We start from the raw sequence: 17,411 nt of genomic DNA on the forward strand, positions 1-17,411 counted from the left end.
AATGAGGTTGGACATATCGGTCACCTTGAGCAATTAGCTTCCCCCTCCTAGGCCTAGATCTATCATCTGTGTCTTGCTGAGGCAAGGTTCACTCCCTGTCCGGCACGGATCTGAAAGTTAAGCGCTCCGGTAAGCTATGTTGAAGCGGTATATTTCATTATAAGATTACTATAGTAACATGATTGACGCTGAAAGCTCTGATCCATGCTCATGTTCTTGCTAGGAGGCACGCCTATACTTGGCTCACGTTTTCCGCCATGTCGGTCCTACAGGTATTGTATTGAAGCTCAATACTGAGTGAGCATGACCTACTTCAGTTACTTGTGGTACAAAGCAAGGATCTTCTGCCAGAAGGTTCTGGCCTCCGGTTGAGCAGTCGCTGTCTCTGCAGCTCTCTGTTGATCCGGTACAACGACAACCTCGCCATCCAGACCCTTGTTATTTGCGGCGTTCTGCTGCTTACCCAGGTAGTAGTTCGGCATAAAGAAAGAGGCAACAAGAGGAATGCAGGACAAGCAGATGGCGGCGATTGTGATGTGACCATTGACGATAGCGTAGGCTCGAATGGAGCCTTGGCGGATGGGGTCGTCGAACTGGTACTTCTTCAGCGTCTTAATGTTACCGTATATCTTGGCAATGACAGTGTTGGAAACGCCGGGTAGTTCCACACGCATCTGGTCAACCATCTGCTCCGTCCAGATACTCGTCGCGACAGCGCTTCCGACGCTAGATCCCAAGGTGGACCACAGGGTGATGATGGAAATGATCGAGGCAACGTCGTCGTGGGGAACAGACGCCTGGACACCAACGCGTGCACCAACCACATTGAGGGAAGAGAGACAGAAAATGAGCTGTGCTGCTACGAGGCGGGCAGTATCTTGAGTCATGTTTCCAGTCGGTTGAACTAGGAGGCCATAGCCCAAAATCTTGGCCGCGGCACCGAAGACCATGAGGCTCTTGTAGCGATGAGTGCTACGGTGAATGAGACCCACAACGGGACCGACCAGGCAGAGACCCATGGTAGTGATACCCAAGAAGATAGTCCACTGGTAGGTAGTCCATTCCTTGATGATGAGGATGTATGATGAGAAGTAGGTGTTGCGGACAGATGATGCCATTTGGTTGAAAGTGTGGATGATGACACCCGCAATGAAGGCGCGGTTCTGCACAATGCTCTTCGTCATGAGGGGCTTGGGAGCAAGGAAGACTTCGAACAGGATGAAGATGATGAGAATGACAAAACCCATAACGATCATAGCGACCATGCTTGCGTTTGTCCATCCGCCATCGGCGCTCTTAGCCAGAGTGATAGGCAAGAGAATCAGAGAGAAGGCAAAGCCAAGAAGAATGAGGCCGACAAGGTCGATATCGACCATACCTCGGTACGCGAGTTTTGCCCAGTACACCAAGTTTTGGGACGGGGCCTCGGAAACACCGGTGCGGACGTTTTTGGAGTCGGCGATAGTCACCATGCCGGCCTTCTCTCCACGGCGCTGCATGGCGTAGAGGGTAAGGATAGCCGGAATGAGGAGAACAGGGACCAGTATGGCGAACATGCCCAGACCCCATCGCCAATTCTCGTAAAAGCCCTCGGCGATGAAACCGTTGACGGGCACCGTTACGATAAAAGGCAGAGACAGGCAAGCGCCGAAGAAGCCGCGCCATTCCAAAGGAGTCAAGTCGGCGACGATGATGTCGCTGAGAAGGTCCAGGCCTGACTTTCCTACCGAAGTAAAGCAGATGCCGACAGTGTAGGCCGGGAAGGCGGTGGCACTGGCTGCAACGGCAAAGCCCACGGCGTAGAAGGCAAGAATCACGACGTAAGTGGTAGGTCGCGAGGTGATGTCGGCTAGTTTTCCGATAAAGGGTTTGCTGATGGCTCGAATAATTTGACTGGCAGTGTTGACCGTACCAAGCTGGCTGTGGACCTTGAAAGTCGAAGCCGCCAACGTGCCAAAGATAGTTGTGGTGATGCCCATGTCGAGGGCGTAGGCAAACATGGTCAGGCCAATGGAGACACCGAGGAGCCAGAGTAAGATCTTGCCCTTCTGCCCAGAATGGTAGAGGACTTTATTGAAGGCCTCGACCCTGCTGACGCCGACCTCCTTGGGGCCCTCATTGTCGGCGGATCGATCAGGCTTCTCATCCGGCTCGAAGAAATCATGGGGCGCATCGTTCTCAGTGGGAGCCTTGTGGGTCTCGGAAGCCACTGGCTGATTATCAGCAGCAGGTGTCGACATAGCTGGCAACTTGTCGAGGTGTCAGAGGTGTTGAGGGAAAGTCGATGTTTTACAAGAACAGAGAAAGCGACATGAAAAAGGGCAGAAGCGGTTTGTTAAAGACTCTGGAAGAGATAGGCACCGCAAAAAGTCTACAGTCTTGGCAGCGGTCCAGTGCCACTTGGAAATCCTTCCGGTGGGATCTAGTAAAGTGCTAGCTAATGATCACCCCACACTACGAACAGAGGCAACAAGAACGGGCCAACGACAAGGTTCCGATGAGCGATATGAACTTGACTCCTCAAGTACAAGTATCTTTCGGGACGTTCCGACATCGGTTCGCCCAGTGTCCCGGATTTGTGGGCGAGATAGCTGAGCTTAAGGTTGGGTGGTTGGCTCTTTCTGGTTTATCAGATCCTTTCTTTATCCACTGTGGAGGGGGCCTACCATCTAATCAGATGGTCCATAGCTCTGTTGGGGAGGGATCACCACCTTGGCGGGACTAGACTCCTACTAGAGCAAGGATGGATTCCTTCTCGGGCAAAGTATACAGTGCCATCGGACTGTATGTCAAGATGTGCCACCCCGGAAGCTGCACTTTTCACGGCTTGCCATTTCTCTGGCTCCGATTCTAGACCAATATCTCGAGAATGAGGAACCATCTCCGAGTTGCGTGAGCGATACGGGTGTTCCAAGGGAAAGAGCAAATATTTTCTAGAGACATCAGCCCACGCATTATGTAGCAACCTGGATAGTGCTTACTTTTAGCCTGAATTAAGCTTACTCGAGTGGCTATTGCTACTCGTTCGAGTCGAGAAATGGGTACAGGACCCCAGTTCCCAGCAATAATCCCGCAAAATCGGCTTCGGACTTTGTCCGCGTGGGCTTGGCCGCTGGCCAATTCCCAATTTGCTGATTCATATGGCCGTGCCCTGCAAACCAAATACTAAAAGATCTCTTCTTTCGATTTTCTATCTGCTATAGGGGTCTGCGTTACAGTGGGAAAGCTGCTGAAGCGCGATGCTGGAAGATCAGTAGACGGAGTTTTCCAATCGAGCCTCTCAGCACGGTTTTCGGACCATATCGCCTTCACAAGTGACTCTTTCAACAACTAATCTCGTTCCAGAGTCTTTGACTTGATGTTGCTATAAGTAATAAGGCACCATTTGAAGGGCGGTGGTGTAAACCAAGCAGGCAGAATGAATATTGCGTGAAGGAAGGATATATATGGAATTGAAGCGGGTTATGTCTAATTGTGTTGGAAACACCAGTATCATCAAAGACTTCTAACCGCCTTGAGTCTGTTTTGTCTAGCAAGTTGCGTGAGCCCTATCGTAGGGGCAAAGAGATCGAAGATGTGAGGGAGTCCAGGGTAAACATGTAGCTCCATCTGCACATTCGCGGATGCGAGCTTACTTGCAAAGGCTACTGCCTCAGCGCAAAACAAATCAACTCCCCCAACGTCGATGTATGTGTAAGGAAGATTCACAACGTCAGTCGCTCGCCCTGGTGCCGCATACGGCGGTACATTCGATCCTCCGGCCTTGTCTTCGAGGTACGCGTTCCAGCCAATCTGATTCGACTTATCCGTCCAGGTGAGGAATTTTGAAAGAGGATTGTCTGCTTCAACCCTAGTTCTGTCGTCTAGCATTGGATATATGAGAATCTGCTTGGCCAATGGCGGCGACAAGCCTCGATCCCTCGCCAGCATCGATGCGCCTACCGCTATGCCACCGCCGGCGCTCAACGCGTAAAAGCCTATGCGAGACGCATCGATATTGAATTCGCCTGCATGTTCGTTCAGCCACTTTAACGCGGCGTAGCAATCCTCGGCAGGCGTCGGATATGGAAACTCGGGCGCTAGACGGTATTCGACAGCGAACATATGGACCCCGGATTCCAGAGCGGCCTTCGCAGCGAGGGGCCGGCTGTATGGGTCGACATTCCCCGCAACAATCCCTCCTCCATGTACGTATATGAAAGCTGGCTGCTTGCTTGTAGTTTCGTTTGAATCTGGCGTGAATTGATGCAGCGCAATCGATACGCCGTCGAATGACTTGACCTCGTGCTTGGTCTCTGTTATACCCTCGGGCAGCGCATCTTTGAGGATAGCCGAGAGACCCGCGTTGACGCTGGCTCGGAGCTCCAGCGCATTGGTAGGTCCCTTTGGCGGTCGGATGGCAATCAGTGGACCGGCAACCGCCCAGAACTCTGTGTCAAATTTCAGACCTGGCATTCTTTGAGTCTGTTTTGCGTAGTAGAGAATGGACAGAACCCCGACAACCATCCCCAGGAGCGAGAGACCTGGGCCCATGGTGACTTTTTATGCAAAGAGCTGGTTACAAGCTCCCAATCTGCCAAGAAGATAGGATTTTCGCCCTGTTCTACCTTCCCTGCTGGGGGTAAGCGGAAGGCATTATATCCCCATAAATCATGGGTTCAAGCTGGGCAGCTTTAACGTTGGCGCTACTCGGCACCATGAACCTGTTAGTCTGGAAACTTCAGATGACTGTAAGCTCCGCGTTTCAAAGCGCTGAATAGTGGAAGCTTCCAATTCGTCCGAGCGGCATGAATCGGCTCCAGGCCAGCAATCCGTCGGGGCTCGGGTGAAATTCTCTGAGCGCATGACCGATGGGCATTGCCACGTAGGCAATGCTGGTATGGCTTCTTTCGTTTCTTCCTAGGAGACGTTCTGCCTTCTGAATTGACTTTCGGCTTGCATTGCATGGCACATGACGTTGCCCACGTGTCGACGTTTGTTTAGTTGTCAAATCTCGGACTTTCACCAACTCTCCTCGCCCGTCTAGTGCTGTCATGGCTGACTTGATGACTGATGGTTGCGATGATACGCTAACAGAGATATTGCTATTCTGGAGTTGAGACTAAATACTGCCTAGAAGTTTCGTCTGACAATCGGAAACCCTTCTTGCAAATTGCCGAAAGAAGACTTTCATGCAGACTAAACAAGCAAGAACAGCGTAAACCGAACCCGAGGTTAACTGTGCTTCAAAAGTCGAGCCAGCTACAAGGCTCAGTCAAATACATCAGTCGCATAACGCTCGTTGCGGATATTGCTGAACCACTCTTCCAGCTCCTCATCATTCATCGGCTTTCCATCGTCCAACTCACTCTTCTCTCTAGCCGCTTTAAGCAGAACATCCTTCACTCCTTCGGCCACTCTGTTCGAACCACAGACATAAACTCTGGCACCTTGGTCCCACAGCCCGTACAACATCTCACGCTCCTGCCAGATGCGATCTTGCACGTACTTGGATCCGTTAGAAGCTTCAGGCTTGCGACTGTATGCCCTGAACATCCTCACGGCACCGACGGCTTCCCACTTGTCGAAATCTTCGCGGTACAGGTCGTCACCCTCCGGGTCACGGCACCCAAAGAAGAAGATAGCCGGTGCGAGAGAGCGACCATTGTTGAGAAGGGTAGCACGTTCTTGAACGAAGGCACGGAATGGTGCCAAGCCAGTGCCGGCCGCTACACACAAAAGAGGCGTCTTATCCATGTCGATTGGAAGCTTAAAGCCTCCCTGTGAAGCACGTATGGCAACTTGTAGACGGTCACCGGCAGTCAGGGTAGAAAGGTAAGAGGAAGTGACACCGACATGCCGGCCTTGGCCCGATAAGGCGGGCTCGTCTAGAACGCCGTAGGTGATAGTGGCGACACTGGGATCTACAAGAGGTGACGAAGAAATTGAACTATTCACTATCGTCAAAATGATGACCAGAGATGAGGGTTTCTAGCCTTGGCTTACTATTGACGAACTCTCATAGGAGGAAGCATGAGAAGGAGGTGGTTGAAAGGGATGATCAAGGATGGGAACTGCTCAGCGATATCGAGAACCGAGAGCCTCTTTGTCTTGATCTCGGTGTCATAGCCATCGGTGGCTAAGTACTGAAGCTTGCGACTGATTTCTTCGTCCTTCGCAAGCTGCGAGAGAGTCAAGATATTCTGTGCTCTAGTTGTCAGCATTTGCTTCGAGGACTCATCAAGGGCTGATCTCGGAGCTCACCCTTTTTGAAGCAGTTTGGCATAGCTCAACGTAAGAGCTGAGAACGTCAGAAACCGGGCTGCTAATGTTAGTTGGCAATGTCGTGGGCCCCGAAGCCTGGATGGTGACATGCGAGTCCCAGGTAAGATGGAAGCGACGCATCACCCTGGCGACTGTCTCCTTGGGGTTGTGAGGCAACACGGCGATATAATCACCAGCCGAGTATCGCATGATTGTGGGGAGCTGCACCTCAATGTGTCTCTTGACAGGGCCCAGGTGTCCGCGGGTAAGAGTGCGAGAATCTAGTACGAGAGCGTCTCTGACGTCTTGGCGGAGAGTTGAAGTCCTCGGAGTAGAGAATGACACTGACAAACCCGCCTCAGCGATGCTGCTATCGTCTCCTTCGGAATGCCCACCGAACTCCTTAACGAGCGCAGGCCACAAAGACTCATCCTCCCAGGCCTCAAAGTCAGAAAACATGTCTCGGTCTTTGGCATCCGTCGTGGCAAGCGGGATGATTCGACGGGCTCCGCGTTCCTCGAGCGTATAATCTACGAGCTTGGGAACCCGATGGTATGTTTTGACCCAATCGGCATGGCCTAGATAAAGAACACTTAATCAGTAGAGGCCATCTCGAAGAGTCGGTTAAATCTTACCGCAGCCGTACACAGCATAAGACACGTTCTCAAGTTCCTTGGCCTTGAGGTTGGCCATCCAGTCAACAAAGAGCGCAGCGTTGTGAGGTGGTTCGCCCTCGTAAGAAGAGATGACGACGACGACGGGACGATCTGTCGGAAGAGATTCTCGTGCGGTATCCAATGAGTCAACGGTCGCGCTGAAGCCATGCGACGCCGCATCGCTAGCAAGTCTCTGGGCCATAAATTCGCAGGTGCCAGAGTTCGAACCGTAGAAAATTGCCACACTCGCCTTCCTAGCAGAGCCGACTGTAGCCCCTGCTCCGCTGGTACATGTAGCTTCGGGGGCTTTGGCCTTTGTCTGGGTGGGCACTCCTCCAGTCAGAGATCCGGCCATCCGAGCTTCCAGCATCGACGGTGTTAATCCCTCTCTCAGAATGGCTCGAATATAGAAGTCTTTAGGTTTGATCGTGAGCGTTTGGGAGACTTTTAGATCGTAGTTGGGGTCGTGCATGACAAAGTTGAAGTTCTGCATCAACAAAGCAAGGGCCAGTACCATCTCCTGCCAGGCGAATGCCCTACCAATACACCCACGCATACCTGTGCCAAAGGGGCTCCAGCAGTTAGGGAACTCCTTCATCAGCCGGTCGAAGTTTTCGTCGAGCATTCTTTCGGGTCGAAACTCCTCTGCGTCATCTCCGAATACCTTAGGGTCAAGATGTGACTTGGTCAAGAAACACAGGATCTGCTCCCCGGGTTTGACGCGGTACTTGCCACCGATGATCTCGTCTTTCATGGCCTCTCTACCGAAACCAAAGATGGGAGCACTGTGTCGCAGAACTTCTCTGATGACCTGTTGACTGATCTTAGTAAAAGAGAGTGAGGGCGCCATCACACATCGAGATCAGGGTGTTCAGTGTAATTCTGCGTGGGTCCTGTAATGTAGGGGCTCTCGATGTGAGAAGGTGGAGAGAAACTTACTGCACTCAAGTACTTCAGCTTGGCAACATGTTCGACCTTGAGAGGCCCATCACCAGCCGTGCTGTCAACTTCTTCTTGTACTTTCCGGTACACTTCAGGTCTCTTCAGCAACCAGTACATGGTGAAGGTGAATGTAGCAGCAGTAGTCTCGTGGCCGGCGACAAGGAAGGTGATCAAGTTGTCGATGATACTCTCGTCCGTCATCTTACGGCCAGTAACAGGATCAACGGTGTTGAGCATTGCTGTCAATAGATCCTTTCGACCATTGTCGTCATCTGGGTTCTTCTTCCTAGCCTCGAGAACCTCTCTTGCGACGGACCGAAGATAGGTGATATTTGCCTTGTACTTGCGATCTTGTTTCTTGTAGAAGACTTGAGGTAGGACGCGCAATGCCTTGTCACCGGCCTCTTTCATGACGGCGTACATTGCTGTGATAAAGGGGTGCGTGTCTTCGCGGTAGTAAGAATTGAATCTATATCCCATAGAGCAAAGGGCAACTGTGTCCATGGTGAGTCTCGTCATGTCATCGCCGATGTGAATAGGAGTAGATGATCCGTGGCGTGCCCACTTGAGAGCTAGTTGGGCGGCTAGGTCGTGCATATCGTCGAACATTCCTCTGATGGCAAGAGGACCGAAAGCAGACATTAAGACTCTGTGGGCGATACCCCAGTTTTCCTCCTCAACGCCTTTCGACTAACATAGGGTTAATCCGATAGAGCCAAAAGCCTGTGAGGACTACAAATATCATCAGACTTACTGTGAAAAGGCCATCGTGTACTGCCTCACGAAGCTCCTATGATGTGATGTCAGTCACATCTCAAGCACTCATATGAAGTGACTTACAGCGAGATCCCCTTCTATCGACTTCTTGAACCTCTTGTCGTCGCAGCACTCATTGACTAACTCGTGGGTGTTGACAAATACTAGCTTCTGGCCCAGGAGATCAAGTTTGTAGATAGGGCCTGGAGAACAGTCAGCTTTGTTTACGCCCCCTCACACGTCTTCCTAAAGCCACATATCCACTTCTGGAGTGATGCTACACACCATATTTGTTTGCCATGTGTACAAAGGACCCTAGGGGATAGTCCTGGTCGATCTCAGTCACGTGCCCCAACACGGGCTTCCGAGGCGGCTCCGGAATCTCGACGATGGCGTTCGGCATATCGACGGCTTTTCTAGAAGATCTTCGAGAAAGGCTGAAGACTCGCTTTCTCTTTTCGGATGTCGGAAGGGTGTCTGACGACTGGGTATTCGAGATGGACGACATAATGGGCTTGGTGATTCGATGGTCTCATGTAGCCTATATAGCGATGTCTCCCAAAGCACAGATACTGTAATTCTGATGATATATAGGCAGTGCGAGGCGATTGCCAAGCACAATGGGACAATCTCGAGCGCCGCCGGAGTCGGTCAGACTGGTGATCCTTCCCTTCGGTGTCCTCGGGGCAAGGCTGATTGTGGCTGAGGGAGCGAATCCACAGAACACCACGTTGGAGAGACTTTCGAATTGGACAAGAACACCACGTTTACCACGACAAGTGCCTAAGATTCGCCATGTCTTCGTCCGCGGAGGGCGCAAGTGGGACTCTGAGTACTTTCGCGCCGTGCACTGGCCCCGGCCGGTCCTCCGCGGGTGTCCGGTATCCACTTTTTCGACCGCGCTACCCCCTTTGCCTCACCTGCCAGACTTTTCATGTGGTACGATGGGAGTGGAAAATTCTTGCATCAGAAGCATGATCATTCCCTGGAAATCAGATTTGTTCATTTGGGGGAGGGGGCTTCGTCGATGTGCACTCAAATCGGATTACATCCCAGCACACATCAGGGAGCGGATGAAGACTCGAAGATCTTCGGCATCGGGCTGCAAGCCTCGTGACATCAAAAGAAGCAGCTGGGGCAAAGTGTCAGTTTCGACTACCAGCATACTTGATTTTGGTAAAGCCCATTCTCCTCCTGGAAACACAATTGAGATCGTGCCCCAAAAAGCACGGAAATCGGCGAATGACTGCTCTTGCCCTGAATTGTCGACTGTAGTGCTTCCCGAGAGTACGAGGTTATCGGGTTTCATCTAGTCGTTCGGGGTTTTTGGATATCTGGTAAATTATTCATTTGAACGCGATGATGACTAAGAATGAACCTTGAGAAAGATTCGTACTTGAGCAACAAATTTCTCAAAAAATGACTAGTCGACAGTTAGCTCCAGAGCGACGAAGTCTCTGAGCAAAGGACCAATTCATCATCGTGACTGGCTATTTGGGTAACTTAATTACAGGTTGTCTTGCAAGAAAACCATGCTTAAATTGCCGTAGAAAGGTGTTTTAATGTAGGACAACCCCCCAGACCTCGTTGATGAAAAAGGTATTTCATTAGTTGTTAGATCGAAAATTAGTTGTTCGATGCTGTTCACGTTGAAGAGAGTTGCTTGACATTATCCAGAAAGAAAATAAAGAATACCTTACTTCAAATCTCAACCCATCAATATGGTTATGGCAACTTAAAGTTGAATAGACAATGTACTCTAGTGACAAGAGCACACGTCAATTATTTCCTTGCCAGACATTCATATGCCAAAAATGTTGGGCACGGGAGGCAAGCTGAGCAGGAAGAAAGGTTTTCTATCAGTGTGTCATGTATGACGATCAAGGTAGCCAGCCCTCTACGGATTAAAGTGCGAGAACTGGGCCCCAGTTTACCCTTCCAAGTGAAGAGCTACATACCTCTACAGTTTATCATGAACCCACATCGAGGCGACCAAATGGTCCGCAAACCCAGAACCCATTATTGCCATTATAAAAGTTTTTTTTTTTCTTCAAATATAGAGCCCATCGAGAACATAGTTCTAGATGTGTTACTCGTTGAAATTTATCGACATCTCTCTATTCTAAACTGAATCTTCCTTCTCATCATGCAAATAACGTCTTCGCTCGCGTACTTGCTACTTGCAGCTACAGCATCATGCCAGCAAGACCGCAGCGACCGAGAGACCGATTCTCCGGGCATGACAGCGACACAGCCTTCGTTGATTACGCCACTCACTTCAGCTTCTTCGTCCCACGTTGATCAGAATTTCAAAGACATCAACAACGCCTCTTCACCAATTATCCCAACCCCAGTCCCGACAACTTTGATCACATCCACCGAGCCCGCCGCATCGATGGCACTGTTTGCCCCGACGAGCGTCACCCCGCCGAGCGTTCAGCGCCCACCCAATGGTCTCCCCTGGCTCGCCAACAAAGACGATAAGGACGAAAACACAGTCTGGTGCATCTCCAGGAGCCATTACGACGTCTCCTACAAGCCCTATAACCCTTGGGCCCTCGTCGGACAAATGGAACCACGCTACCGGCACAAATTTGTTTTCCCCAGACTTATGAAGGAGGCACCCGCGAACGGGGAATACGAGGTCATCCCCCGAACCTACCGCATCACCGGCGACAAGTGGCTGCCCCTCTTCAAAGACGTTAGAGAAAACACCTGCATGCTCATCAAGGCGAGGAACTTTGGCGAGATACGGCCGGATATCTACACTCGTGCACACTCCATGTTGGCCAAGATTGACGATTTCACAATGTTGAAAATGATTAAATTCAAGTACACCTACAAGATCGAGCCCCTGTACAACATATACGGCGAGCCTCAACCCAACACTTGGGTGAATCAGCAGGATGACAGGCCTCTGAAACCGGTGAAGCAGAAGCCCATACCGTGACCGACGGCGGCACTATTGACTTCATCAGCATTGTGATTGGGTCGATTTCAAAATGAGCTTCAAGCACTAGTACAGGGCGCACATCATAGATAAATGGTCCAACGAGTGTCGTGGAAAACTTCTCAATGTTAGTAAAAACCATAGCAAGCTTAGTTCAATATCCCTAATAAAGAAGGTAAAACTGTTCAAAGCCTAGGAAGTTCAATCAAACTGGATTTTGAGGGGAAAAGAGCTTACCAGATGTCGTTCTTGGAGCCAAACGCCCATCGTATCGCGTTCGACTTCTGCACAACGTACATAAAAACAGACTTTGCGCCATGGGGCCTCATTGTGCTTTCTTCTATCCAATCTACACATAATTTCGACATGCCTTTGCCAATCCAACCATCGATGCTAATGCTCAATTTTCCTTCGCACTCGCCTATCGTCTGCACGCCTTGCTTTATCCACGTGGGTAGGGCTCGGTATGGGTTATTTGGTTGCATCACCTTGATGAGTCGTGCGGCCGTGTCAAGAACCACGGAAGAATTCGAAACTTTTTTTTCTCTCCGACTTCCACCAGGGCAAAGTCCATTCCATACCAGCTCAACAGGGCGTCAACGTCAAGGTAGTATGACATTGGCCAAATGCCCCCATAGGCTAATCTTCCTGTGATTTTGCCTCTACCCCTGTGAGAAACAAGCCCTAGAATTAAGGTTCTAAATTTGATGCTTGCGTACTTGCAGTTCAGGCACCCGCAGAGTTATCGCAGAGGTCTCCTTAACGATCAAAGTAAAGTGGCACGAGAGGGGTTATCCAAGCATGGTCATGCAGTATCAGGTGACTCCATCAGGCCCGTAGGCCATTCACGTCAAAGTATCAATTTACGCTTCCGTAATCCTCCACTCGAAACGAAATCCCCGCTGTTCCAAATAGCATATCAACATGTTCACTCCTCCAACCGGTTCTCCTCAAGAATCTCTCTTTCCGCCTTTGTCCCTTGCCAATTCACCATTTTGACCAGAATGGGAATCAAGATCGCAATAATCATACCCGCACCCAAGAACCCAGCCGTCACGCCGAACCCAGTGTGATACGCCGGCGAGTCCTTGCTCGGCCAGATACGGCTCCCGTACACACTCGAAAAGTTGCCAAAAGCATTCACCATGGCCAACACGATGGCGCGCTTCTCAGCCGGCAAGCTAATAACACCACTCGTCCAGGACAGAACAAGCGGCAGCGCAGACCAGATACCAGCCGCCAGGAAGCAAACCATGACATACCGCACAATCGGCGTCTGCACCGCAGCACACACAACAGCACACGCGAAGCCCAAGCCAAGCGGCGCAGCAACGTGCCACCGCCGCTCCTGGTGCTTATCGGAGCTCCACGCGACAATGTTGAGGCACACAGATGCGACGGCGTAGATGGGCACCGTCATGTACTGCGCCTTGACGGTGTCGTAGCCCAAGGTAAGCGTAATGGTCGGAATAAAGTACGAAATCGTGCCCGCGCCGACGTCGAGCATGAAGAGGAGGATGAACATGTACGTCCGCGGGTCCGACACGGCAGCGACAAAGGCCTTCCAGTGTGACAGGCGCGCCTTGCTCTGCCCGCCCGACGCGATGCCGTCGGCGATGATGCGGATGCTCGCGAGCTGGCGCTGGGCGGGGGTGAGCTGCCTCGCGGTGGCGGGGTAGTCGAGCAGGACGAAGAAGGCGATGAGCGCGACGCCGACGGTGGCGACGCCCTCTACGATGAAGAGCCAGCGCCAGCCGGCGATGCCGTGCGCGTCATGGAGGTTGGCGGTGATGGCGCCGGCGAGGAGACCTCCGAACGCGCCTGAGAGGACGGCGGCGGTGTAGAAGATGGCGAAGCGCTTGCCGAGCTCGGCGCGAGTGTACCAGCACGAGAGCAGGAAGAGTACACCCGGGAAGAAGCCGGCCTCGATGCAGCCCAGGACGAAACGGAAGCCGAGGAGAGCGCCGTAGGTCTTTGAGATGGACATGAGCGCACTGAGGGCGCCCCATACGAGCATGATACCGGGAAGGAAGATCGACGGCCGGCTGCGGCTGAGGATCATGTTGGAGGGAACCTCGCAGATGAGGTAGCCAAAGAAGAAAATCGAGAGGACCCAGGCGTATCCATCGTCGGTAAGTGAGAGGTCCTTTTGCATTCCTGCGATCTTTGCGTTTCCCTGTGGTTGAGAGTATTGTCAGTGGGCCCGTGCTTTGGCGTAGCGTTGAAATTTTCATGCGATGCTTCGTTGCCCCTTATCCCCATGAGGGGAAGGGGGAGGCAGATGTGAGTGAGATAGACTTACGATGTTTGTGCGGTCGACGTAGTTGAGGATGTACATGATCCAAAGCATGGGCATCTAGAATCCGGGTAAGAATCATCTCACTGAGGATCTATGGGACGATTGGCATACCAAGTAAAGGTCGATCTTTCTGACGAGCTGCTTCTCCTCCCGTGTGCCGGGCACATAGTTTCTCAATGCTTCGGCGAGCTCAGCGTCCGCCTCGCTGACGACGGTCGCATTCTTGTCTTCCTTCATCTCGAGAGATTGCTTGCGACCGTTCTCGAAACTCATGATTGCGATCCCCTCGCTCGTGTGTTGTCGTGGTCTTCGTTGATGTCGTCGAGTGTTGTCCGTTTTTCTTTGTCTACCCTGACTCGGACCGGCTGAAAGTGGCGAATGCTCTTTCACACACCACAATGTTGGTCTGTGTGTAGTCCTCTAGAGCGGAGCAGAACGCGACGCGATCTTACTCGACTGGAAGAGCGACTGGGGGTTGATAAGAGGAATAAAGAAAGATCCGGGGATCTGGAGATGATGTGGCTGTGAAGGGATAAAACCTTCTTTCCATCCAAACACGGTAGCATTCACAGCGACGTCTGATATATAATGTTCACAAAACGCGACTCGTGTCTAGTGCGTCGTGTCTTTGCCCGGGGTCCTCCGCCTTGCTCGCTCTCCTCCCCCACGGGGTAGACACAAACTGGGGAACGAACTAAAGGAGAACTAAAGGGGGGGCCGCTTGGAAGTGTGGATTTCGAAGGAATCCGCTTGAAAGGGTGGGCAAGTCTGGAGTTCTGGACCTCTCACAGACGAATCGTTCATCGTTTTGCTCGAAATCAGACAATGAACTATTGCTCTTGGACCAGACGAGGCGTGATTGGGCTGCATGCGTCGAGGACCGGATCTGGATCCATACGAGTGGGAGGGGGCAACCAACAAGCGAGGACCAACGCGGTCTTGTGTCCGAGTCTAAGTGCCGGCCAGCGAGGGCGGTGTGCCCTCCGATTGGTACCGGGGTTCGCCCCGTCTGAGCTTCCCCGCCTTCAACCATGTGAAGCTCAAGACGAACATCACGAACGCTGCATGTGTGCATATCAAACGTGAAAAAGCAAGGCTCAAGGTGGGCAATTCATCAAAGGTGATCTCATTAAGTCGACGATGCTGTCGTCAGCCGGGCATCTGAGAGTTCAACAAGTCTAGCATGTTGAGCGGATATTGCTCCGGACCCATCCCAAAATTGTTCATCATCTCTCCGCTGAACATCCATTGGTTCCAGTCTTGGCCCATCTCCCCTTCATTCCAAACTTGAGGAATCTGCTGGCCTGGTTGTCCAGGCTGACCGGGCTGGCCTCCGGCGATATACTGCCTCTCCTGGGGACCACGTTCCTTGAACTTGTCCAGCATGTTGCTTAGACCGCGTCCAATGTAGTGAGCCACATGACGGGCGCAGCGGTTAGTTTCTTCCAATAATTGAACGACCCGCTCGATGAGAGACACCACATCATCGTAGCGTATGTCTAGCCTCGCAGGCTTCCACTGAGCGTGGACTTTCATTAAAAACATCGCGGCGTACGCGATGGTCGTCAGCAGATACAGAGGCACCCCAATGACTGCCCTCCGCATGTCAGTGTCTGTCAAGATCAGTTCCAATGCAGCAGACGCGCTTCCGATGGCGAGGTTGATGAAGTCGCGGCGTTCATCGGACATGGCGTATTGGTCAGTCGGATTTGATGGGTTCAGGCCCCTGAGGCAGATGGAGAACAGTAGGAGACGGGCGAAGTGATAGTGGAGGATGACGCCCTTGGCAGGGTACTTCGAGATGTGTTTGTCCGGCACTGATGAAAAACATTAGCTGACGATAAATTGGCGCCGGGGGGTGAAATCTCTTACCTAACCGAGTTTCCCATTGAAGCTTCCATCGACCCAGATCGGCATCGTATCGCTTGAGTGCCTCAAACTCATCTCTGGCAACTTGCCTTGATGTATCTGGTCCAAACGTATGGAAAACTCGACTCAGAATGATAAAGACACCAACCTGACTATGCAGACGATGGTCCGCCTGAGTGATGCCTGGCAACATTAGGAATGCCTCGTGGTGTGTGATGGTAGCGTCCTCGTTGATGACAGGAGGCCTGCCATAGGCAATGCTAAAGTGATGATCGCAGACATAGAGGAGGTACCAAAGCCGAGCCTTCTCAACATGTTGCGGTCCCTTGTTGAGTGCCTTTGCGCAAAATTGATGAAGGTTAAGCTCTGTCGCAATCCGCACTGCAAGACCAGATACCTTCCAGCTAATGTCTGATAGCCAAAATGCGCCGATGCAAAGTCCCCTCACATCATCGAGACTGTGGTAGCGATCGAACATGGTCTGGCTAGCCAGCTCCAGGAAGGTTGGGTAGCAAATATCGAAAGCTCGGCCTTCATCTTGTTCGTGCAAGGCAGTGACAGCAAGGATGGCGGCCGTGAGCAGTGGTGAAGACATGCGCGTGGCCGTGAGGTTGTCATGGACTAGTGCAATGCCTCCCCACAAGTACGCATTGAGGGTCCCACGGAACGTGGAGAAAAGCTGCTCGGCCTCCTGGACGCTAAACTTGCCCTGGGCAATGAAGTCTGGCTCTTGGGCCCGACTGGATGGAAGGTGGACCCGCGCCCCAGGGTCGCTCCGGATGTTCCGCAGTTTGGTCACTTCGAAGAGGCTGGCCATTGGCGCACTCACAATGGCCTGGTCTTCGCCGTTGTCTTGCGCCGTGGGCTCCGGTGAGTTCTCCCGCGTCATGGCCGTGACATCCGGGGGCCGAATGGGAGACGGCCCCGTACCGGGACTGCTTTGTGAGCCGGCCATATTCTGGGGACTCTGGGACATGCCGGCTCCGTCATGGTGAAATGGGGGCACAGGCACGAGCTGCGGCATACTCAGAGCCCGCCTCACTTCCATCATGGAAGCCTGGAGAGTCTGAAGTTGCATCTCCATCTTGGTTTTCCATTCATTCTCGCCGTCGAGCAAGGTTTGGAGACTCTTGTTGACGACACACTGCAGACCCAGGCGAGAGCATCGAGCACATTGGTTCTGGCCCGGCTCAATGCCACACTTGATCTTACGATTCTGGCATTCCTGGCCTGTCTCTCCTCATGTTTATCAGCAACTAGGCTCCTCTCGAGGTCATACTTCTGCAAGGGAGTGGGAGTTCAGTCCGAAAGTTTGGGGAAAACTCACATGCTCGGATCTTTCTCGAAATCTTTGGCAAATGAGCTTGCTGACTGGAGGCCACTCCCGAGACCGCCGCCGATGACGGGGTCTTGTCCGGGCCGTCAATTCTCGCACGTTTCATGGTCCGAAGGGCTGGATAGAAGTCCGTGTGAATTTCGTGGGTCTTGGAAGGGAAGGTGGACGGAGTGGACAAGAGAGAAGGGCGGGACGATGGCCGAGGGGAGAAAAGAGGGAAAAGATTCGCCGGACGACGTGCATCTCCTTTGTTTATAAGCGGGCCGGTCTTCTTTCCGTGCGGGGTTGAGACGCCTCCACCTGCTCAAACTCAGTCGCGTCCACTTGATCAACTTCAGCGCCAGGCACTTGTTGTTGTGC

The 17,411-nt window shown here is 52.2% G+C and overlaps 7 protein-coding genes across 7 annotated transcripts; 2 read left to right on the forward strand and 5 right to left on the reverse strand.

The window, feature by feature from the left end:
• Positions 1–111: 111 nt before the first annotated feature.
• Positions 112–2,318, reverse strand: BDP55DRAFT_672939 (uncharacterized protein). The gene has a single exon (XM_060575558.1). It carries the CDS (start codon positions 2,238–2,240, stop codon positions 318–320), a length of 1,923 nt encoding a protein of 640 aa, XP_060426366.1. The 5' UTR covers positions 2,241–2,318; the 3' UTR covers positions 112–317.
• Positions 2,319–3,204: 886 nt separating this feature from the next.
• BDP55DRAFT_750381 (Alpha/Beta hydrolase protein) lies at positions 3,205–4,533 on the reverse strand (the record flags this gene model as incomplete). The annotated part of the gene is made up of 1 exon (XM_060580615.1): positions 3,205–4,533. One exon carries the CDS (start codon positions 4,531–4,533, stop codon positions 3,496–3,498), a length of 1,038 nt encoding a protein of 345 aa, XP_060426367.1. The 3' UTR covers positions 3,205–3,495.
• A 717-nt stretch (positions 4,534–5,250) lies between these two features.
• Positions 5,251–9,000, reverse strand: BDP55DRAFT_558458 (cytochrome P450; the record flags this gene model as incomplete). Its single annotated transcript, XM_060569804.1, has 8 exons — positions 5,251–5,929; positions 5,986–6,182; positions 6,244–6,821; positions 6,879–7,710; positions 7,839–8,531; positions 8,596–8,631; positions 8,682–8,800; positions 8,883–9,000. The coding sequence occupies 8 exons, from the start codon at positions 8,998–9,000 to the stop codon at positions 5,251–5,253; spliced, it is 3,252 nt and encodes a 1,083-aa protein (XP_060426368.1).
• A 567-nt stretch (positions 9,001–9,567) lies between these two features.
• Positions 9,568–10,275, forward strand: BDP55DRAFT_672944 (uncharacterized protein). Its single transcript, XM_060575559.1, has one exon. The coding sequence runs from the start codon at positions 9,572–9,574 to the stop codon at positions 9,908–9,910; it is 339 nt and encodes a 112-aa protein (XP_060426369.1). The 5' UTR covers positions 9,568–9,571; the 3' UTR covers positions 9,911–10,275.
• A 429-nt stretch (positions 10,276–10,704) lies between these two features.
• On the forward strand, positions 10,705–11,547 carry BDP55DRAFT_718046 (uncharacterized protein; the record flags this gene model as incomplete). Its single annotated transcript, XM_060578394.1, has 1 exon — positions 10,705–11,547. Exon 1 carries the CDS (start codon positions 10,744–10,746, stop codon positions 11,545–11,547), a length of 804 nt encoding a protein of 267 aa, XP_060426370.1. The 5' UTR covers positions 10,705–10,743.
• A 791-nt stretch (positions 11,548–12,338) lies between these two features.
• BDP55DRAFT_248766 (major facilitator superfamily transporter) lies at positions 12,339–14,329 on the reverse strand. The gene is made up of 3 exons (XM_060566261.1): positions 13,958–14,329; positions 13,850–13,903; positions 12,339–13,723 (listed from the first exon to the last, which is right to left on the reverse strand). Exons 1-3 carry the CDS (start codon positions 14,117–14,119, stop codon positions 12,476–12,478), a joined length of 1,464 nt encoding a protein of 487 aa, XP_060426371.1. The 5' UTR covers positions 14,120–14,329; the 3' UTR covers positions 12,339–12,475.
• A 666-nt stretch (positions 14,330–14,995) lies between these two features.
• On the reverse strand, positions 14,996–17,157 carry BDP55DRAFT_696069 (uncharacterized protein; the record flags this gene model as incomplete). Its single annotated transcript, XM_060577543.1, has 3 exons — positions 14,996–15,663; positions 15,719–16,945; positions 17,043–17,157. The coding sequence occupies 3 exons, from the start codon at positions 17,155–17,157 to the stop codon at positions 14,996–14,998; spliced, it is 2,010 nt and encodes a 669-aa protein (XP_060426372.1).
• Positions 17,158–17,411: the final 254 nt, after the last annotated feature.

Source organism: Colletotrichum godetiae (genome assembly GCF_030913485.1).
Source record: "Colletotrichum godetiae strain CBS 193.32 chromosome Unknown BDP55scaffold_38, whole genome shotgun sequence".
Lineage (NCBI taxonomy): Eukaryota > Fungi > Ascomycota > Sordariomycetes > Glomerellales > Glomerellaceae > Colletotrichum > Colletotrichum godetiae.